The 24062-nt window shown below is 43.4% G+C and overlaps 1 protein-coding gene across 1 annotated transcript in view; it reads right to left on the reverse strand.

The window, feature by feature from the left end:
- Positions 1–24062, reverse strand: part of ABHD10 (abhydrolase domain containing 10, depalmitoylase) — a 219478-nt gene that overhangs the window by 86635 nt on the left and 108781 nt on the right. The window contains exon 3 of the mRNA XM_086934417.1: positions 22336–22447. Coding sequence (XP_086790543.1) covers positions 22336–22447 — 112 coding nt within the window. The remainder of the gene's footprint in view (positions 1–22335; positions 22448–24062) is intronic.

The following is a 24062-nucleotide window of genomic DNA, read 5'->3' on the forward strand; positions in this document are numbered from 1 at the left end:
GAAACAGAAATGTTGTGGTATATGATCACCACGAATAACGAAATATTAATGATCACTGTTTTGCCTAGATTTGGAATCTATTCGAACGCCAATTGTATTGTTTTTTTTTGTTGCATGCTACTTAAATATCAACAGAATATTTTATGAAATACATATTTGGTGCTGCAACTCCAATCACGAGCTGGAGTGGAAGTGACACCCCTGTGAGGATTAAACCTGGTTCTTTCTGTGCCACAGGGGACAAAAAGTGTCCCTTGCTCTTCAGGCGAGTTAACCGATTTACAACGTTTTGGAGTGGAGGTGAAGCCCTTTCTTATCTCTCAGCCATGTGCGACATCTTTTGACAAACAGCACGCTCAACGAATGTGAGAGCCTGAAAGATAGACCAGTCTCATGCTGTGGACACAGGAGGGGGGGGCTGTCAAAAGGACAAGGAATGGCGAACGAGAAGAAATAAGGTAAGGAAATATCAAAAGAAAAGGTACAAAACACTCCTCCCTGCAGAGGAAATACTGGAGCAGGGTGTAACACGGGCTGCTGCGGCGCAGGGGTATGCATCCAACCCTTTACGGAGCCCGAACCCTTCAAGGGGCCCTTACTCAGTTCAAAGCCAATGAATATCTGTGAGACTCGGTTGCCCCTCATCACATTCTAAAGGGGGAGACCCGCCATTCCCGTAATGCCACTGGACTGGAAAAACTAGAAGAGGCCCTAAGACATTCAGTAAACGCATCCTCACCTGCGACAAAACACAGTTTGTCAGTCTTCTGAGAAAGCAGTAATACATAGGAACCTTTCTCAATAAGTGGAAAAATAAACAGCTTAACTGACTCTCTGTGGCAAGATGCTATATGGTATTTTGCAAAGTTCTTAAAATCAAGTGTCACTGTATTTCAGTTCTAAAATCACAGTGCTTCGGTTTTGTTTCAATCCAACGTACATTTGTCTAATTAGGTACATCGAATTATTTAAAAAAATAAAGCTAAACATTGCATCTTACGGACAGGCTTTCCTGTGACAATTACTTTCAGTTTGAAATAGCTGTATGCAATTTTTTTTTAAATGTGCTTTATAACCCAGCGCACACCTGGAGAAATTCTATTTTTTCTTATTACTAGAGAATGCCACGATGCTTGAATGCATATTGTAGGTTTAACTTTTTGAAGTTTTGTCGTGTCTGCCGGGTTTATAGAACAATTTACTTACCTTCCATAACGCTCTTTCTGGTGGATACTCTATCTCGCGGCAGCTGTCACACTAGATCTGGAAAACTCTAAAACAGTACTCCTGCATCCCAGTCGGTGGCAACATGCCATGCTGCGTCGACATCGTTCCACTCCAGAAGTGATGAATGGAGTAGCATATAGGTGCTATCTATGCACTCTTACGGGAGTTTCTTTCGTAGGCTAGTCCAAGTCCTCAGATGCAGAGTCCAACAGCAAATTGATATGACTAGTTGAAATACTCTAGATTGGGACTTAGATGGAAAATAATCCATTCCAATGAACGGGGAGATGAGAGCGCGATGAAGAATCTGCGGTTAGAGTATCCACCAGAAAGAGTGTTACTCAAGGTTAGTAACATTCTTCTGATTGATACTTCTAACCGCATATTCCTCATCTTGTGAGTAGATAGTGACGTAGTGCCTCCCTAGGCAGTGAGTCTATGGAATCGCTCCGATCAAAAACTCCTTCAGGACACTTCGGGAGAAATGGCCATCCCGACGGACCAGACTATCAAGGCAATAGTGCTTGGTAAACATGTGCACTGATGCTCAAGTACCAACCTGACGGATAAGCAAGTTACTTACCTTTGGTAACATCTTATCTGGTATAGACTATTTACCCAAAGAGTCTTTTCCTTTGAATATCCCTAGGTGTCAGACTGGATCCGAAAGATTTTCAAGCAGTAGCCCTGCATACCGGTTGGCATTGTCCGCGCTCGAAGTGATGTGTATGGTACTTATATCCGCAACATCTCAGCGTGCTGACATCAGTTACTTTCGAGACTTTCCCCACCAGGAGTGCAGAGCCACAATGAGAACGGACCACTGGTGGGGAAAAGATTAAGGCCCTGAGAAGGGTGTCCATTACACTTGAACCGGTTTGCTGAGTGAGGAGAATGGTAGGGGCAGTAAGGAGTCTGTGGCTAGATAGAGGCTCTAACACATAAGGTGTTACCAAAGGCAAGTAACCTGTTCATCTGATAGAGACTTCTAGCTGCAGGTTCCTTACCTCTGAATAGATACCCAAGCAATATCTTCCCAGAGTGGGTCTGCAAACTATTAAACCAAAAAGTCCTGCAGGACTGAAATGGGAAAAGTGCCCTTCCCAAAGGACCTGTATGGGCAGGCAGTAATGTTTTGTAAAGGTGTGCAGTGATGCCCACGTCGCTACCGGACAGATGTCCAAGAGAGGAACAGCACTTGCTAACACAGTGGTTGGAGCCTTGGCTCTGGTAGCATGAGCCTGCAAAAACTCAGGAGGCTGTCTCTTGGCTGATTTGCAGCTGATTTTCATGCACAGGACAATCCATTGCTGTTGTATAGGTTGACCCTTTTTTTCTCCCACATAGCCCAAGAAAAGTTGATCGTCCACCTAGAACTCTCTTTCAAGGTAGAATGACAATGCTTTTTGGGGTCCTAAAGTTTCTTCTCTTATTTGGAGGGATGAGGTGGAGCAAAAAAGTAGGCAGGGTTATGTTCTGGCCTACATGGAATGGAGTCACAACGTTTGGAAGGAAGGAAGAGGCACGCATCCGGAAAACCACTTTGGGTAAAAGCTGGTATATGGAGGGTACAAGGAGAGCGCTTGCAGTTCACTGACCCTCCTGGACAATGTTATGGCCACTAAAAAGGCAGTTTTGATGATCACTTACCCTGAAGGGACAATTGTGCAGAGGCTCAAATGGTGCACACATGAGAAAGGTGAGGACCAGGTTGAGGTTCCAGTGCGGCATGATGAAGTGCGAAGGTGGAAACATGTTGCAGGCCTTCAAGAAACCTAACCACAACAGGTGACTTGGAGAGAAGGGTGGTCCGGCAACCGCAAGAATGCCAAGATGGTGGACTGTGCCCAAAGCAGAGCCCTGCTGGTCCAAAGACAATGCACACACGAAAACTCATGAGAGAGGTGCAGATAGGGGGTCAACGTTGTGGGAAGCACACCATGACACAAATTTCCCCCAACGGCAGGCATACACAGACTTGGTTGAGGGACGCATGGTTGCCATAGTAACCTCACAGATTTTGGGAGGAAAGTCGAAAGCTCTAAACTGTCACTGCTCAATCTCCACGCATGTATATGGAGGGTGTGCATTTATGGGTGCAGAACCCTGCCCTGTGCTGCAATAGAAGATCTTCTTGAAGAGGCAGCCTCTCTGGAGGACTTATGGCCCTGCTCAACAGCTCAGGATACCAAACTTTCTGTGCCCAATCCGGAACCACAAGAATTACTTAGGCCTGGTCGTTCCTGATCTTATTGAGAACTCCGGGCAGGAGTGGTATTGTTGGAAAGGTGTACAGGAGGATGCAGGCTGGAGCTCCACTCGAGACAAAAAGCCTCTCCGAGTCAGAGCCCTCTTGGAAACTCTACCTGCAGAACTGCTGACTTTGTGCATTCACAGCAGTGGCGAACAGATCTAATCAAGGCTGTCCCCACTGCTGAAAGAGACATTGCACCACCTCAGGGTGGAGACGCCATTTGTGTTTGCTAGCCATCTGAATTTGTTTACTCTAGTGTTCAGAGATCCCACCAGATGCTACATCACCAGGGAAATGCCCTGATGTTCCAACCATGTCCACAGGCGCAGGGCTTCTTGAAACGAGACCCATGACCCCACCCTGTCGATTGTGGTACCACACGGTGGTGGTGTTGTATGACAAAACACCTGCATCAGCATTCTCATGAATGAAGGAAGAAAGGTGTTTAATGCCAAGCGAAGTGCCCCAAGCTCTAACTGGTTTATGTGGAGATTTGATTCTGCTAAGGTGACCAGAGTCCTCTGATATCTTCATCTCCCAGATGGCCATCCCAGCCCACAAGTGGAGTGATGCATCTGTCACCACAGTTAGATCGGTGTGGGGAAGGGGGGGGGGGGGGGGGGATCTGCCACCGATCCAATTGTGGTTCATCAGCCACCACTGCAGTTCTTTTGCAGCTCCCTCCAACATCTGGATCATGTAGAAGAGATTTTCCTAGTGCTGCAGCCACTGGGCCTTCAGGTCCCACTACAGAGCCTGCATATGCTAGTGGGCATGTGTCACCAGCAGGAGGCAGGAGGCCACAAGGCGCAACAGCCTCTGAGTCAGTCTCACTAAAATCCAAGACAGAGGCTGAAACATCGGCATCATAGCCTGAATATCCTAGACTCGTCACTAAAATACACGGTGTCAAGAACAGGTCTGATGAAAGGAGGCATCTGAGTGGGAGATAGTTGTGACTTTGGCATGTTGATAGTGAACCCTAGCGAGTGTAGGATGTTCCCTGCAGTGTGGAGGTAGGTGACAACTGCCCTGGGGCAAGCCCGCCTTCAACAACCAGTCATCGATGTAGGAGAAGACTGAAAACCCCAACATCCACAGATGGCCTGTGACCAACACTATAATCTTGGTGAATACCAGAGGGGTGTTGGTAAGGCCAAAAGGCAGCACAGCAAACTGAAAGTGCTCACAGCCCATGTGAAGCGCAGATAACATCTGTCGGCTAGCAGGACGGGGATGCGGAAGTATGCGTCCTGCAAGTCGAACTCTACCATTTAGTCCCAGATCTAGGGCAGACAAAACTTGGGCAAGCATTGACATTTTGAAATTTTTCTTCAAGAAGAGGTTGAGTAGTTACAGATCCAGAACAGGACGAAGTCCACCGTCCTTCTTTGGTGCCGGAAACTAGGGGGTTTAACAACCACAACCTACTTTTGATGCGGACACCCTCTCTGGTCCAATAGGCTTGCAGTGTTTACCGACTGCAGTGCCAGGCTGGTAGAAAAGAACATTCTCTCAATGCCTTCGGGTGCATGATGTGGCAGCCCTCACACGCCTTGGAGTCTTGTTGCGGTTCCAGTTACCAGAGATTGAGTGTGTGTGAGTGAGTGTGTGTGTGTGAGTGAGTGAGTATGTGAGCGTGTGTGTGTTGTGTGTGTGTGTGTGTTGTCCACACATGGTTTGAAACCTGCCGATGAAATCTAAACAAAAAATAATGATCCACAAAAAGTCAAAAATGTGTGTCAAGAAGTGACTGAGGGGTAGCTCAATTAAGATAAGTGCTATCTGGCACGGAAAAGAAAGAACTGACCTCAGCATGCCGAGGTGGTGCCTATATAGGTATACGGTAGGCCACTTCTGGTGCGGACGCAGAGCCGAATGACCCAGGGCCGAAATAAGCAGTGGTACTCGAAAATCCTATGGTTCTAGTTTGACGCCTAGGGCTATTCAAAGGTAAGGAATCTGCAGCTAGAACTCTCTATCACATATCCAAGACAGACACTTTGCAAGCCAATGCAAGTGGCTGTCTCAGCTCACGTGGAATGAGCCTGTAATTCTTCAAGGGGCTGCTTCTTAGTGTGTAACAGATTTTAATGCATAGGACTATCCTCCTAGAAATGGTTCTCTTCTGTACAACTTGCCTTTCTATGCTCCCCAACAGCCAACAAAGAGTTCATTATCCATCTGATGGCAGTGGCGGCTGCTACGGAACAGGCGGGCAGTGGATACAATGGGGGTTTGAAAAAATAAAAAAAGATCACTTCCCTGTGAAGGCCGCCGCCTCTCCTCTGTCTTCTTCTCTTCCTGACTCCCGGCAACAGAGAAGCATAAAGGCTCCCAAACTCCCCAATGCCAATCACGACACTGCTGTCACAAGCACAACAGCGTTGTGATTGGTCTGAGCGGCCTGTTTGGCCACTCAGGCAGTGCCTGGGACAGTTCTCCCATGCAACACAGCCAGGTGGCGAAATGCTAAGTGTGCATGTCTGTTTGGCTGGCCCAAAACGGCCGGCCAAACTGTCATGTACACTTATGATGCACCAACCCCTCCTCCTGCCTTGGACCCAGCCTCGCCCTAACCTGGCCCCGTAGCTCGTACTAAAAAGAAAATGATAATAATGTTTATAATCATTTTATTCTTCCCTTTTTACACTGCAGAGAGCAGTGGTGCAACGCTCCTCTGCCTTAGAGGAGGAGACGCCACTGCCAGATAGTCTCTGTATGATCAATATTGAAACTGAGGGCTCTCTTGGGATCCAAACAATTGAGTCTGCCCTCTTTCGAGGGATAGCAAAGAAGTTTAAAAATGGTGATAGCCTGACCAATATGAAAGGGCGAGAGGCATAAAGCTTCCTGGCACGGGACTAGAGACCCTATTGCACCCTGCTTGCTGCAGTACGAAATGGCGTTGATGCAGTCTGTGAGAATTTGTTCCAGTCTCCCTAGGAGGTTTGACAGAAAGGCCTTCAATGCCAAGCTGATTGCCCTCAACTCCAACAGAGAGATTGAGGTGGAGTGACGATGCCCCCGACTCAGCAGCTGTGAATATGTCACTACCATCAGCTTTGGGTGAGGGTCTGCTGCGAGCCAATTTGCGGTTAAACAGGCACCACTACAGATGTTTTGTAGTCTTCTCTAGATGGAATCTGATTGGTTTCTCTGGTGCTATGCCCACTGAGCTTAAAGGTCCCACTGTGGAGTCTGCATATGCAACTTAGCACAGTCAACCAGTAGGATTCATGAAAACAGTCCCAGAAGCCTCAGAGTCATTTTCACTGAAAATCCAGGACAGATGCTGTAACATCTAGATCATAACCCTAATGCCCTGAACTCTCTACTCTGGGGGAAAGGCTTTAAATTGCACTGTATCCAAGATAACTACGGTGAACACAAGCATCTGTGCAGGAGTCAGGTTGGACTTCAGCACAATGATAGTGAACCCTAATGATGTTAGAAGGTTCCCCATCATCTGGAGGTGCTCTAGGACTGCTTGAGGCAAGCCTGCCTTCAATAATTATTGAGGTAGGGGAAGACAAAGACCTAAACCACCGCCATCACTTTCATGAACACTGGATAGGGACTGGTGAGGCCATAATTGAGCACAGCAAACAGAAAATGTCCCTGACACACTGTCAAACACAAATAATGGCTGTGGGCTTGCCAAACGCCCCCATCCGTTTTGATTCACGGTCAGGGGGAGTGTGTGTGTGTGTGTGGGGGGGGGGGGGGCTTTCTGGTGTAGGCTGCTGTGTGAGAAATTCAGGTTCTCCTGGAGTTGACCTGGGGCAATAAGCGGTATACCTGCTGACTGGAAAGCCAGAGCATGGTTCCTACCACGTGCCCAACAGTGGGCCCATAAGTCCCTCATTACAGGGTAGGAGAGGTTCGGTGGGTGTGGTGTCTTCCACATTAAAGAAGAGAACAGGACATCGTGAAGCAGGTACAAGTGGGTTTATTAACCTCATCCACAAACAGACATAGATCAACTGACAGATGAAATCATCATGTTCCAAGAAAGAATGCAGATCATAAGTTCTATGATCTTAAAGGAGAAGGAACAACAATATCACACATCTTCCTTCCTAACAAAACAGAAATAAGATAAAGAATACAAAAGAGAGAAAGAAACAAAAGTAAGAACAATTTTCATGTGATGAAACTACACAATAACAATTAAACATAGTCTTTCAAGTAAACAGGAGCCCTACGTGCTCTTTGACTCCTCTTGTACGATAACAATATGTTGGACCCATTAGCAGGACTGTTTTTAACATGATGACATTTTTGCTACATAAACCATTGTTGTGCACAGATGCATCAGAAACAGATAACTTAGGATCGACCACTACAACACGACTATTATTCCATATCCTCCCACCTTCCGTCTTAATGGCATTCTTAAAAACCTTAATAACAGCTCTAACATCAGTGTATTTAGACCACGGCTTGCGTCCTACAGGTGTCTTAATTTTTACAAAATCACTCACTTTGACCTCTTGATATGTTACACACTTTCTGTTATCAAAATATTATTTACGAGCAATTTGTTTATCTAACTCTTTGCTTCTCCATTCACCAATATCATTATCCACCAGACCTTTATTGTTTTTCATCCACCCTGGACACCACAAAGTATTAGGAACCCCCCCCCCCTTGAATAATTCAAACAGAGACCTCCCAGTAAATGAATGAGGAGCAACTTGATAAACATTGATCCTGTCCTGTAGAGTTGTCCTCCAGTTCAAACCAGAAGACCGAGCTAACTGTATTGACTCCTTAAGAGTCTTGTTGACTCTTTCAACAGCACCATTTGTTTCAGGGTGGTATAAAGAACACCTCTTATGTACAATACCACACTTTTTAAAGAATTCAGCAAACAGAGTTGAACAGAATTGAGGTCCATTATCAGACAACAAGCTATTAGGAAAACTTTCTTTGTTGAACACACCCTCCAAAAACTTAATGACTGATTCAGAGGTAATCTCTCTAACAGCACATACTTCTATCCATCTGGAATAAAGGTCAATGAGGACAATTAAATACGGAGTATCTGAAACTCCAGATAATGGACCCAAAATATCAATCGCAACCTCATCCCAAGGGTGACTTGGCAAAACTCTTTTAACCATAGGCATTTGTTTTGTCTTAAAGATTTTGTCACTTGCACAGCATTCTACGCAATCCCTGACCAACCTCTCTATTTCTAAATCCATGCCAGGCCACCAGAATTGCATACGAAGAATCTCCTTCGTTCTCACAATTCCACAATTTTTTCCTTATTCCAAGAGGAGGAACAAGTTTTGTTCCACGAGTTAACAAACCTTCAGTAACAGAAAGTTCACCAGAGACCAACAACCACGGCTTCTCCAAGCGAGAATGGCTCTTCAAAGAAGAAATAACTCTACAGATCTCTTCATCCTTCTCCAACTCTTTCATCCACTCAGACTCTTCTATTGCCCCATCAGTGACCTCACACACATTGATGTATTCATCCAACTCATTCGTGTCATCCTCATGAAGATTTTCTGTATCAACCAATCTAGATAAACAATCAGCTGACCTATTTGCCACACCTGGAATATACTGAACTTCAAAATCAAATTCCTGTAGAGAAACAACCCATCTTCTGATCCTCGAAGATATGGCATCCAAACCTTTCTTCAAGAAATCTTAAAGGCTTGTGATCAGATAGAATGCACACCTTAGAACCCCAAATCAAGTTTCTAAATTTGATCAAGAACTGCACCAAGACCTTTGTCACTTGCATCCGTAAATAAAACAGTAGGAAGACCAGGAACAAACGCACGAAGAGAGGGAGCCTTGTTTAACTCTTTCTTGATACTCACAAATTCACTCTTGCACTCAGGGGACCATTCAAAAACAACATTTTTGGCCGTCAACCTTCTTAAATTATGAGTTTTGTCAGCAAAATTGGTAATAAATTTCCCATAAAACTCAACCATCCCATGAAAAGAGAGTAACTCCTCCTTATTAAGTGGTTCTTTTACCTTGTCAATAGATTCAACCAAATCTTTCTTTGGAAAAACACCTTTACCAGTAATATGATGTCCTAAATAATTAACCTCTTCTACTCTAAACTTGCACTTAGTCTTTTTAAGAGACATGCCCGCCTCATCTAAGCGTTTCAACACATCACACACACGTCTATCATGTTCTTGAATATCATTACCATAGATCAAAAGATCGTCTTGATAACATTTAACACCCAATTTTGCTTCTCCTGTAATCCTGTACCCTCCTGTTTCTTAATTTGACATACAGTCTCCTCTACTTTTGTTTCTTCTTTTGAATCAGAACAAGATGGTTTCTCTTTCTTTAATTCACCAACACATTTAGTCATGTGTTCAACTTGTTTTTCAATAACCAATACTTCTTCGAGAGGAGGTTCATCCTTCAGCCAGAGTTCTTTCCTAATGTCATCATGCGCACATCTCAAAACAAATTGATCATGAATTCTTTCATCCAAAGTTTGACCAAAATTGCACGAAGATGCCAACTTCCTTAGAGAAGATACATATTCTTCTACCGTTTAATCTTTTTTTTGTTCCCTTAATCCAAAGTGATACCTCTCCATAATAGTGCTGAGTCTCGGCAAATAATGTCGATCTAGTTGAAGAATAGCAATCTGATACTCATTTAAGTTTCTTTGTTCCGCCGCAGTTAAATCAGGCAAATGCTCCAAAACATCCTGTCCCTCTCCGCCAAGACAATGTAGAAGTAGTGAATGTTTCCTTTCTGCACTTAAATTTGTCCCACAAACTCTTACATAATTTGCAAAGATTTTTTTCCATTTTACGTTTGGTTCACCTGGGCTCGTTAGGAAAAAAGCAGGTTGAGTAACATTCTGCATTTTTTTTAAATTGTATTTATTTTAGAGGTTGTTCTTTTTTTTAAAAGAATATATAACTGAATTAACTTTTTTATATCTTAAAGATTAAATATACTGTTAATATTAACTGTACTTTCTTGAATAAACGTGGTGAGCAAGAATGTAAATTTTTAGTAAAGAAAAATGCTTTCTCCTTACACAATATTCATATGTCAAAAGAGTGTTTTTTTTTTATAACCTGGCAAGTAACTTCGTCACAAAAATGAAGAAAGCCTTTGTTCCATAAAGTTGTCGAAGGCTGAGAGGCAGTCTTTTATTTATTTAATACGTAACAAAGATGGTTTAGAACGCACTGAAAAAAGCCTTTGTTCAATAAAGTTGTCGAAGGCTGAGAGGCAGTCTTTTATTTATTTAATACGTAACAAAGATGGTTTTGAACGCACACATTCTCTTTTCTTTTTTTAACTCAGAACGTTTGAGTTAACAATGGTGAGAGACGTACGTCCTTCGGGTGAAACGCAATGTTCAGGCTGGAACGCAGCGTCTTATACGTCAAGCTGAAGCGCAACGTAAGACGCGTGTAACTAGAACGCAGAGTCAGCCCTTACGTCAGCAGCTTTCACGTGCAAAGTCCCGAAAAATTTCTATTTTAAAACTGCAGCCGCAATTTCTTGAAAAAACAATTCTATCCTCCCTCCGCTCTCCTCACCGTAACTTTAACTAGGAGAAAACAGATCTCCCGTCATTCACAGCCGCCGTGAAGTCAACGCTTCCCTTCTTATACATACAGCCGCTGGAGGAGAGATGAAGTTCGGTCCTTCGTCGTCATGTTGAGGTTGTTTCACCAATCGTCGCCAAATAAATGTGGTGTCTTCCACATTAAAGAAGAAAACAGGACATCGTGAAGCAGGTAAGTGGGTTTATTAACCTCATCCACAAACAGACATAGATCAACTGACAGATGAAATCCTCATGTTCCAAGAAAGAATGCAGATCATAAGTTCTATGATCTTAAAGGAGAAGGAACAACAATATCACAGTGGGATCTGGCCTGGCTGAAGGACCTTTGTGAGGACATTAGTCTTAACCTCCATAGTGGGAAGCTGCAGGGCTAGGACCTCTGCAATTCGTATGATTACCACTGCAAAAGATGCACTCTCCTCTGTGGCAGAGCCAGGGGAGACAAAAGTCCGGTGTTTGGGGAGTTGTCCAAACCCCTAGCATCCTGTAATGCTTCATACCAATTGTCCTCATCATACCGTGGGACAAACACGTCCCCATCATCATAGTGCAGTTTGTCTTCATAATCTGAAAAGTTGATACACAGCGTGTGCACCTCCACATGATATGGGTCGTGTATCAGAATCAGAAGTATTTCTAATAAGCTGGTCGCCTATAGGTTTGCAGCGAGGCATAGGATGGGACGGGACAAGTTCACCTCAGTGTCAGAGACCACTATAGTAGGCACCTCCTCCTCTGTTGTAGAAGTAAAGCGACCAGAGGGGAAACTTGCGCCAGAACTGAAGGTGGCAATTAAGCTGGTGCAGAACCTGAAGCGGTTAAAGGAGCACAGACCTCACCATGGAGGAACCCATCAACAGAAGTCCGACTGGAGGCCCGTGCGGATTCCTGGAGCCCCGGTGTGAGCCAGAGAGAACTGGCAGAGTGCCAAAGATACACAGCAATGCATCACTAAAGGCCTCCCTTGCTGTGACATTGCCCACAGACCTGAAAATTCATGGTGCATGGGACCAGACTCTGCATCGACTCATCAGGACCTCGGGAGAGAAACGGGGTGGCACGTTGATGCCCTGTAGCCTTCTCTGGAGACCAGAAGAAAGGATGGGCTTATCCCTTGGATTTCTTATACTTTTTCCTGGGCTTACCCAAAGACTTTCTCTGTGATGGAGAACTTCAGCAGGAGCAACCTCAGGAGCAGGAATTTTTTGATCTTTTTTTGATCTTTTGATCTCGACAGGCAAGACATGGAGCCCTATGGTGTTAAGCGACGTAGAGCTTTGCCATCGAATATGGTCTTTGCCTGGGAGCAGTTGTCGTAGGTCCTAGGGTCGTGGTCTGACCCCAAGCACCAGGGACATACCTAGTAGGGATCAGTCAAAGACATCTGCTTGTGACAGTCTCTACAAAGCTTAAACCCTGTTGTGTTAGGAAGAACCATTATTAAATGTTGACAAAATATTAGGGAAATCTCAAGATGGACAAAAGGAGAAGAACTGCGGATACGCTTCTGAAGGCGTGGAATACAAAGAACTGACTTTATAGCACACGAGTGGGGCCGATATGCAGCTTCATCATCACTTCATAAGCAGAACATCAACCCGGAAACGCATGATGCCATCTACTGGTGTGCCTAAGAAATATATACAAGGGAAGGAATCTGCGGTAAAAATTATCCATCAGAAATTATGTTACTTTCAAATCACTAAAATACATCAGAACATTACATTTGAATTGCAACAATGTTGCTTGATTTTCTTTAAACAACTTCTAGAAAGGCCACAGAGGTCAAACTATATTAGTTAGATGGTCTGCTAGTGGATACAATAGATACAGTACAATCGGTACAGTAATACGAAACATACACATATAATCACTTTACAATCAACCACAATTAAATAACATAACATTCGGGGAGATTGGGAGAGTAATATAGAATAAAAAAGTAGTTGGGATTAACAGTGTAAAAAATATAACCTACCAAATCCCGTAAAAATGTAGTGTCCTGGCCAAAACATTGGAAGCATGGTGTGCTTTCCTCACCACAGCACTGCTTGCCCTTTGTGAAAATCTCACCCTCAAATGTTATTCCCTGCTAAAAATTTGAAATTCCTTAAACATAATTAAGGTGGTGGAGGAGAAGCGTGCAACTCATTTTCTTGCAACACAGCAAGGGTGACTGGGATGTATAGGCTTGTAAGCATGAGTGAGAACAGTAGGATGATCTGAGGTAGGCCTAATCAGTTCGGCCTATCAGAGCATGCTTTGTTGAGTCCCCTCTACGATTTTCAACAAGTAATTCACACCACTGAGATACGTCTGGATGCTGAAATACCGACATCCTGCCATAACCATTCTATATTGATTACCCCCTGCTTTGTTAATATACATCTTAACTTAAGTTGGTATTCTCTCCAAGTAATTGTTTAGAGCTGGTCAGTCAGACCCTCAAGCTATTATGGTCCTTTATGTTGATGACTGGGAGGCGTTCTCTCGGCCTAGCGTTTGTGATCCTTTGTGGGCTGTTCCCTTGGACTGCTCATCTTATGTAGCAGGGTTATCTGGCAGTCTTCTCTTCGGTGTCAGCTTTGAAGTCACAGTCCTGTCTTCTGGTGGGCCTGCTTTTCAGCCATTTATAATGCCCTTCTCCGTTTGCCAGCTGCTCTGGATGCAGAGTGTATGCAAGCATCTTGTGCAGAGACTGGTGGGTTATGATTTTGGATGCAGGTTGCCCGTTTCAGCGGTCTACTTAAGTGGGCTTGTGTTGTTCTTTAGTCAGACCGGCGTGTTGCATGAGCCCTGAACCTTACCGGATGAACTATTTGGATGTAGGGTGGGCTTGGTATTTCCCTCCATGCTTGTGGTATGTTAAGGGGATGTGGAGAGGATATGTATGGATCACATTGTTGAATACCGTCAGAACTGAAGCTCAGTATTCTTAGTAATACCAACACCTACCGGGTCACCAACGGGTACCCTGCATGGTTCATGGTTGCAGTCCTGGTTCCATTGCACAGGTTCACTTGATTTACTGTAACCTCCATCAGTTAGGTATCTGTGCCAGAACAGGCATATTAGCGGACAGTATGCATTGAGTATGAAGAGGGAACGTGGGCTCGAGTGGCTTTGGCTGGAGGAAAAGTGGAGAACACGTAGCATGGGGGGATGACATCCCAGATTCACTTCATTTGCAGTAGCCTGCATGAGTTAGATTATAATGTCAGATCAGGCAAATGTAAAGGACAAAACAGTAACTCTAGGGGGATAGATCTAACCTCTTTTGTCGACAATAACATATTATTGGATATCATCTTAATGGTACAATACATTCAATACATTTACGTGTAACCTCCAAACACCTCCTTCAGTATTACAATACGTCAACACTTCGGTTGCACAGGAAAGCATGTGGTGGCATGCCCACTAGGTTTTAATAAACACATGCATGAGTAGGACATGATACATTTACATGGCGTCCCTTATTTAAGTTTCTGGCAGGTACACGCATGCTGCACCATTACATTTTTACTACCGTTTTGCAAGATATAAGCACTTAAGCATCAATTTACAAAAGTATATGTATATATTTACATACGTGCCTGAAGGTGTTTTGACTTATTAGAGATTGTTGTTTTGTATTAATTTAAATGTGAATTCACACTACCTTGTGTAGTCATGAAGAGGCCATAAGACAGACTTTCCGAAACAAGTGGACAATATATTAGAAAGGAAGTACACGCTGACAACAAAAAAGAAAAGAAAGAAAAAAAGAAAATCAAGATATGGATTGCCGACCTAATCATATTGAATGATCTCCACTTTACCATTAGATGATGGCTACAGTGAAACTGGACTATCTCTTGGCGTACCTGGCTTAAAACATGCAATGTGCAATGGGTACTCCACCCATATGCTTAAGAGAATAGTGTGACTGTGTTTTTTAAGTTTTTGCATTTTTTCTTGCAAAAAGTAGGCACATAATAAATTGTTGATCTATTGTAACACTGAAGGAGGTGTTCAGAGGTTAAACTTAAATGTAAATAATGTACTATACCAGTGACAATGATGTCCTATAATAGTATATGTTGTCGACAAAAGAATTTATATTGATCCCACTACATTTACTGTTTTGTCCTTTATATATGCTTAGCGCAAAACTCTAGAGGTTTATTCGGGCCACCCCTTATGTCTAGTGGATCAGGCAGATGGGGAGACCGCATCTATTCAGTATGGTAATGGAACGTGTGCTCATAAGTGGCTTTGGCTGGAGGATAAGTGAGAGCTTTGAATGTGGGTGACACAGACATGCACAGTTCCAGTCCTGTGCTCAAGAGGGGATTTGGAACACGTAAAAGTGGCATCCCTAAGGGAGCATTCACTAGGTTTTGATTCTCTCGTAAGTCAAGAGAAGTGCTCCTTACAGACTTCTGCTTTCTGGTGATCCCAGTTTGGAATTTTAGTTGGTCTGTTTTTCCTGGGTGTCATTGCAGATGTGCATCAGAAGGAGTACTGGTCGGGATTTTTTCGTATCTTTAGCCTATATGGCTGGAATTTGCTGGCTCTAAGTGTTGTGTAGTGTGTGGCTTCCATTGCCTTAGACTGTGCTTTTCTTCCACAGGAAACCCCTGCATCTAGAGGATCTTTATAAGCAAAAAGTATACATTCCAAACCCACATCCAAAAGGACACGTTATACAAAACGACAACCAGACATCAAAGACCATGCAGATAAGCAACACAACACCCAAGAAAACAAATTAGACAACCCCCTACATGCCTTACACAACACACTCCATGCAGTTGGGCCTTAACGAGATTACAACAAGCAAGAAAATAAACACCAATCGCAAAAATGCACACTGGATGACTCGCATAGTAATTTAGAGCAGTGCAGATGCAACAATGTACTTGTACATTCCTGTGCACCGAAAAGCACAATCCACTAGGAAACAATACATAACATATAACAGAATATATTTCACAGAAATCTGAGGACACATCAACACAGAACAAATTCACCATACAGGTGGGTATCACAGAGTTCACCGAAAAGCACAATCCACTAGGAAACAATACATAACATATAACAGAATATATTTCACAGAAATCTGAGGACACATCAACACAGAACAAATTCACCATACAGGTGGGTATCACAGACTTCACAAAAGTTCTAACGATATTAAGAAATAAACAAAATCACAACTCTGCAAACCACAATGGTCATAACATATTTGTCAGTAAAACACACAAGCATCCGATACAAGGCACTGACCTTAGGATAACTGGGGTCCTCTTAGAACATACTTTTTGTCATGTTTGACGTAGAATCTGGCATCATCACTGATGGCGGATAAATCTGAGGGTAAGGAGGATCTGTGACACCGCCTGGCCTGGTCGAAGCTACTGTCATACTGCAATTAACATATCCTTGATATTCTACACTGAGGATACTGATTCTGAGGTGGACGTGGGTCATACTGGGATTTATTGGCACCAGTATGGGAATGTGTTTTTTCTTATTTTATTTATTTATTTCTGAGTTTGTATAGCGCCTGGTTACACTGTCAGTGTGTCCCCGCGCTGTCAGAAGAACTAGTTACTCAGTCAGTAAGACAAAGGCGGGGCTATTCTTTAGGAAAGAGGAATGTTTTAAGTTTCCTGCGGAAGATGAGCTCCGATGTTTCCAATCTTAGGCTCAGGGGAAGAGAGTTCCATTTATGTGCCGCCAGAGAACGAAAGGATCTCCCCCCCATTCTGGCTCTCTTGTGTCTGGGGACAGCGAGGAGGCCTGCTCCTAATGAGCGGAGTTGTCTGGTTGGCGTGTAGGGGCAGAGTAGGTTCCGAAGGAAGGCAGGGCCCTTGCCATGTACGATCCTGTGACCAATGCATAGGACCTTAAAGTCGATCCTTTCATTGATCGGGAGCCAATGGAGTATTTGTAGAGATTTTTTTGAGGCGGCTCGTCTGGGCAGCCGGAGGACCAGGCGGGCGGCAGCATTCTGGATTGTCTGCAGTCGACGCCGACTAGTGGCGTTGGCGCCTAGATACAAGGCATTGCCAGAGTCCAGTCTCGAAGTGACAAGAGCGTGGACCAGGGTCTTCCTTGAGGATTCTGGGAGCAGGTCCAGGGTCTTACGGAGTTTCCGTAGAATAGAAAAGCACGTACCAGCTACCCGTCTGGTGTGGTAGTCGTAATTAAGTTTTGAGTCCACCCATACTCCGAGGTTCTTGACCTGATCACTGGGGGTAGGGAGAGGCCCCAGGGTCTGTGGCCACCAGGCTGACGACCAGACTGAGGGGGGTTTTCCTACAATTAGCACCTCAGTCTTGTCTCCGTTCAGACGGAGGCAGTTCTTCGCCATCCATCCAGCGAGCTCTTGGAGGCATGATGAAAAGTTCGAGGCGGCTTGTTCAGCAGGTTGGGTCAGAGCGACCACCAGCTGAGTGTCGTCTGCGTATGTCACTACTTCCACCCCATAGCGCTCCGCAGTGGTAGCCACGGGGGTGACATACAAATTGAAGAGGGTTGGACTCAGGCTTGATCCCTGAGGCACTCCTTGACCGAGGTCAAAGGTGTCAGAGCGTGCTCCTCCTTGCTCCACCGAGAAGCTACGGTTTGTAAGAAAAGATTCCAGCCATAACCAGGCCGTGCCTGTCACCCCTCCTTTCTTCAGACACTGTAGCAGCGTATGATGTGCTACAGTGTCGAAGGCTGCGCTGAGGTCCAGGAGAACTAATGCCGCCACGTGCCCGTCGTCCACGTGCTTCCTCAGTGCCTCAGTCGAAAAAAGGAGGGCTGATTCTGTGGAGTGGCGGGCCCGGAAGCCCGACTGGTTGGTATGCAGGAGGCCTCTAGACTCTATGTGTGCTGAGAGTTGTTGGTTGACCAGCTTTTCCGCCAGTTTCGAGAAGAAGGGTAGGAGCGAAATAGGGCGCAGGTTGCTAAGCTGGGACGCACTGATATGGGGTTTTTTCTTAAGAGGCAATACGACTGCCTGTTTCCACCCGTGTGGGACCTTGCCAGTGTCAAAAGAGGTAGACAATATATGGCCCACATACGGTGCCAGAAGACTCATGGCGCTGTTACAGAATTAATTTGTGCATAATCATTTTCAGTCTCCATAGCAACATTGCCTTCACTACCATGCCTCTGGAAAACATGCTTGGATCAATCTTCAATCCAGGGTCTATTGTCCACATTCTGTTCCTCCTTTCTGAAAACAAAGACAATAACATGAAGAAATGCCACCATTCTTCATTTCGGCACTTATTTGCTATTTGGAAATCTAATACAGGTTTTAACTAGCCTCTGATCTTTTGTACCGCAAAAGAAAATAGTGGAAGAAGAGGACCAAAGCATGTGCTTGAATTAAAAAAAAATTACATTTAGACAGTAATGTTGTGCTTGCATGTAGACGCAGGTGTACATCAAAAGCATACAAAACTACAATTTCACTCTTCTTAAAAAAAAAAACACCCACTTATTTTATTGAGCGAAGGTGTTATAAGCATAAGGCTTTATATAAAAGAATGTTGATTCTGCAGACGTCGCCTCTCTATGATGCCGGTTGTAGAAAATATTTATACTGTAGAAAAGATGACAAAACTAAATCTCTGGAAATAAAGCAGAAGAAATACGCAGTACTAGGAAAAATATAATTGCTTGCTCGTTATAATGCGGATTGTGATGCTGGTTAATCCAAACCACAAGATCTACTGCGCGTTCTACGAAAAGTATCCTCAAATGTTAAAAGTTTTAAAAGACGAACTTAACCTTAAAAATAGAACGAAGAAAAATTAAGAACTGAACGTAACCTTTACGGAGCGCCAGTCTATCTGTCAAAACTAGAAGGAAAAGTACCTTCATCTGGAGTGACAGCTCAGTAAAATACAAACTCTGAATCTCGACATGACTGACTCAAATATCAACTTCAGAAGAATGGAAGGCTCATTTAATTATTATTTACAAAGTATTATTTAATTTCTATGCTAGATTCCCCCATTTTAAAACCAGTTAATCTAACCGTGTCTTTTTTCACGTACTAAACAGAGATGAGTCCAGTACAAAGACATAGAAAAATTACAGCAGGTACACACTTCCTGCTTGTATAAAGAGAACATATGTCTACGTGAATAAGAGAAGAAAGAGGAAGTCCTAGGTAAAAGCTGCAGAGGGTCCGATAGCATGCGCAAAATTGACGGGTGGTGGTGAAACAAGGTGGTTCTCTTTGGCCAAATCCTATTGAAGTTACGGAGGTTTTTAACAATGCTGTTAAGGTGAATGGACGAGGTGAATCGAATAATGGGGGTCTTAGTACTGTGATTTCGAAGGTAGATGCAGGGAGTATTAAGAGGGATAGGAAAGTGATGGTGCTTTAGAATATTGAGGATTATGGAACTCATTTATTTGTTGCCGGTATGTATACTCCGTCTCAGCGGTTTGCCTGCCAAATATAGATGTGGGCGGATTTACATTTGGCTACACCTATGACTACTCTGCCCCGCCATAGCCACACCTCTGTGATGGCCCAATAGAGTTAAGGGCTCCCGGAGAAATGGCTGTATGTCCGCCCACGCAATCCGGATGGGCCGACATAAAGCCATTTTTTTTTAACTGTGCTGTGAGGGAGAGTACAAAACAAATAATGCCCTCCACCCTCCGCCCCCCCCCTACCATGTGGGATGACTACCATGGAGAGAAGCATATTTTATTTCATTTCAGGAATCTCTTTTTAGAGAAAAAAAACTTGTTTGATGCAGGGTTGCACCATGTTTGTACTAAACAGTAATATGCACTGACAGGAACCACTGTGATGGGGGTTTCTGCCAATGCATTATAAATGACCACCAGCTTAGCAGTCATTTATAAACTTGGCAGGCCGTCCCTCCACCATGGGGGCGAAGTAATTTACTCTGTCCCCATGGCTGAACAACGGGCTGTCTGTCGAAATATAAACCAGGCCAAATGTTCTTTAGTCAGTAATTTAGTTCGGGCAATATTGCATGGTATAAAATTCGAATCTGAATTCGGTGTGCATGTAATATGGGTGGTATAGTTGCTGACAAATAGGGGATTGTGTGTGAGAGGAATCTTAATGTGTTCAAGTGGAGAATGTATGCGGAGCTTGTGATGGAGTAGAATTTTGAATGGTATTTTAAGGGAAACAGTTTGACAAATGTAGAAGGATGGAGACTTGCTCTTCTGTGCTTCTGTTTCTTGCTCAGATAAACTTAGATCTCCAACTCACCCCTGCCTCCGAAGGACCATGTCCCATTTCACAGTTTCCTTTTCCTCTTAGAGGTCAATCTGGTGTTGTAAGAGATCAGCGATAATTACATGAATTCTCTTTTATATTTCCTACCAGAAGCAGGGTCACCATGGACCAGTAAACAGTATGAGCTAGCTTGATTGTGCTTTGTTGATTGGAGCTCTGGAAAGGAATCAGTCTTGCCGCAATCTCACCAAAAGAGACGTCGTTTAAGTAGCTTGTGCTATGAAGTGAAAAGTTTCAGAACTACCAAAGTACTCCTTGGTGTTTGGCGGTGGCAGCTGGTTCGTGGATGTGTATCTGGGGCTAGGGGTGTGTGGGGGTGGATGTGTGTTTAGATAAATACACAACAGATCGTTAACTGAAAGGACCAGAGACAACTTATTTTTCACAGAGGATCTAAACTGGGATCTCAAATAGTTTTTAGGACGATCAGATACTTTTTGTCGCTCAGGTGTTTGCTAAATCATTAGTGTATTTTTGTCTCATGCTATTAGTTATTTTTGGCTAAATTATTTCAACGAAAACAATTGTATCCAAACAAGTGAGTACAATACTAGTAAAATAACATTTAAACTGAAAAAACCCTCGACACAAAAGGTAGAAAAGACGCACTTCAAAATATTTATTTCAGAACACAATACATACACAACTGGAAAAACTCAAATTTAAAGGATAGACCTAAAAAATATATCCTTTGAAAATGGCCACTTATGTGTAATTATTGCTAACCTTGTTTAAAGTGATTTTAAGTTTTAAGTTTTCTAAAAGACCATAAGGAGCCCCTAAAGCAGCAAACCTTGTGACATCAGCAAGGTCAATGCTTGAGGATTTGTGTTCACTGGCTTTACACTATTACAATAAGATGTTCTTTGATCCGGGATTAATTTGAGACTTTGTAGGAAAACGAGGAACATTGAAATATTCAGATTAAACAGACAGCTACAGAGCAGAGGCCTTTCATACCTTATGTCCATAATAGTCCTGATATATTGCCCTAAAAGAACTTCAACAGTCAGTACATTTGAACGCATTCACTTTGACTTGGTTCCTCAAGCAGTGAAGAGCTGTACAGTAGAGCCCATCACAGTATGAAAGAGAAGTCAAACACAGCCCTCCTGGGAAAGTCCATGGCTCCCGCTAAAGGAGGAACAGCTGTTACTGCAACATTCATGAGATGTCCCAGTCAATGAGATTTGCACAATAACTTCGAAATCATATCACACATTCACAAAGTGCTACTTCATTGACCTGATGTCCAATACAGACAACATGGTTGGCTAGATTAATCTTGGTATCTTTTTTGCATGCTGTAATTTATACTTCTGCAGGGTGAGGCGCTATTGTAAGGTGTATCAGTCTAAAAGAAGATCCAAAGATACAGAAAAAAAGGCACATGTAAACCTGCTCCCTTTCAAACCAAGAGTGTAGCCGATCAATTCCTTAGTTTGAACTTCCCAGGGATAGAGGTGCTACCTAAGTGGAAGTAGCAACGTCAACATTATCCTGTGTATCCGGTGATGCTCACATGAGCTATTTCCTGTTTACTATTAGGGGGGGGGGGGGGGGGGGGGGGGGGGTCAATAAGCGTGAAATTTCAGCCAAAAGTATTTCAGTGTTACATTTTAATTCGACCGGGCAGCATTTAAAAACTGACTGAACATCTTGCACCTATACCTTTTATTTACTAGATCATTCACAAAACTGTAAATCATATCCATAGAAATGTGCATTATGGCCCCATTTACAACCAACGCCAACTATATTAAAGTATAAAAAAATAAATGATTAACTATTTTCAGAATGTAAGTGTTTTAGAGGGATTTAGATAGCATGCTCCACTAGGAATGTAGCTTTAGAACACAATTCTTTAAATTATAAACAACTAGTCAAAAGTATTAATGCTAAGCAATACCTATAAACCAACATCTGTTTTTTTTGTTGTTGCATATAAGCGCACTGAGCGCCTCAGTTGCAAATATATTTATTAGTAACCTGTGGTCCTTCTGAGAGTTCATCCAAAACAGACAGAACATCCTTCTTCCACCTTCCCACTGTACACTCTTTGAAGTCACCTTCTGAACTGCCACATCCAGTGTAATCGAACCTGTGAAATACAAATTTAGATGCAATTACGACGTATGTAAAACCGACTTTGGTTTGAAGTGTATGAGTCATAAAATGACCGATACATTTATAAGCAACGCGGTCTGACAAACCTTATTTAGCTTACGAAGTATGGCAAACTTGTTTAAAGACGCAAACCCAGCTTGCAAAAAAGACAAAAGTGTGAACTTCATGGCAAACTTCACTCACTACTAATGACCACCGTCACACAGCGTATAGGGTCAATAACATAGACCTCACTGTTTCCATCCAATGCCCCACTATAACTGAAAAGGTTGACATGTCCATCTGAAAGATGCAGAAGCCTGGATTACAGCATGTATGACAAAAGTTATATATACAGGATAGTGCTGACCTGCTTTTACTTTTAGGAATTGCCTCATTTTTCTGGTTTGCTATGTGTAGTAAACTACTTCTCTGTGGTGCTCTACTGATTAGAATGTTGATGACATCATAGAATGCCTGGGGTGACTCTGTGGACTCCTGTACTTCCTTTACCACACTATGCATTTTTATGCTCAGTTTATATGATTTTTCCCCAATTGAAAGCTGTATAAAACTACCAAGTTCAAATTTCTCTTGCAGCTGCTGCAGGTGATGCATTCCGTAGCAATTGATGTTAATGTTAATGTTAATGTGTGTATACTTGTAAAGCGCACTGTCGCCCCATCTCGGGGCATCCTGGCACTGTATACCGCTGTGCAACCCTTCCTGGCTTTCCCTGTAAGAGGGCCCCCTCCTAGGAACCCCCAGGGTGAAGCCAGGCATCCCGGATCTGTTGGGGCCGTTGTGGAGATTAAGCAAGCTATTGTCCAGAGTTGCAGCGTGGGACCCCATGATTAGAATAGGCACCGAGCCGAGAATTATCAGGTCCGAGGAAATTGAGCCCAAGACCCGCCGAGGCAGGAATTGAACCCAGGCCTGACCTCTGCTTCAGAGTCTGCCGCTTCTAACCAGCGAGCCACACTTCTCCACAAAAAGACATAACACAAAAGCAGGATAACATGAAATGCCCAATGGATACGATATTTGGCTAGTTTATCTTTTAGCCTACTCGTTCACACGAGCATGACGTAGCAAATGGTTGTCTATTTTGCTCTGGACGTTTGGGAAAAAGACAATCCATCCCTATGTCGCACCACCACCGAGCCTGAAACATGGTATTCCAGGTGCTTCTAAGATTCCATCCCTTCATCTTTGCCTATAACACCAGTATTCACGGAGGTCATCAGTCCTGCCCAACTCTCCCAACATTGGTCATACAATGCTAGTCTAGAGATTGGATGGCACACAAGACAAAAACAAGTATTTGGTTTCGCCAATGTGATTAAAATTAAGCTGTTTTTGTTGTAAGTTGTAATTTGCTGAGTTGTTGTACAGTATACGTTATAGAAAGTCTGTTAAAGTGTTATGACTTGTTTATGTACAAAAGGTAATACATTGTGCTGTTACTAGTGGTATAGCGTGGGTAAGTAATAGCAACATTTTGAAAAATGAAAGAGGGAAATAACAGAATTGATATAATAGCAACACCATGTGTTTAGAGGAGTTCTGACAACTTTTGGCCCCGGGAGTTCTGACAACTTTTGACCCCG

Source organism: Lissotriton vulgaris, chromosome 8 (assembly GCF_964263255.1).
Source record: "Lissotriton vulgaris chromosome 8, aLisVul1.2, whole genome shotgun sequence".
NCBI lineage: Eukaryota > Metazoa > Chordata > Amphibia > Caudata > Salamandridae > Lissotriton > Lissotriton vulgaris.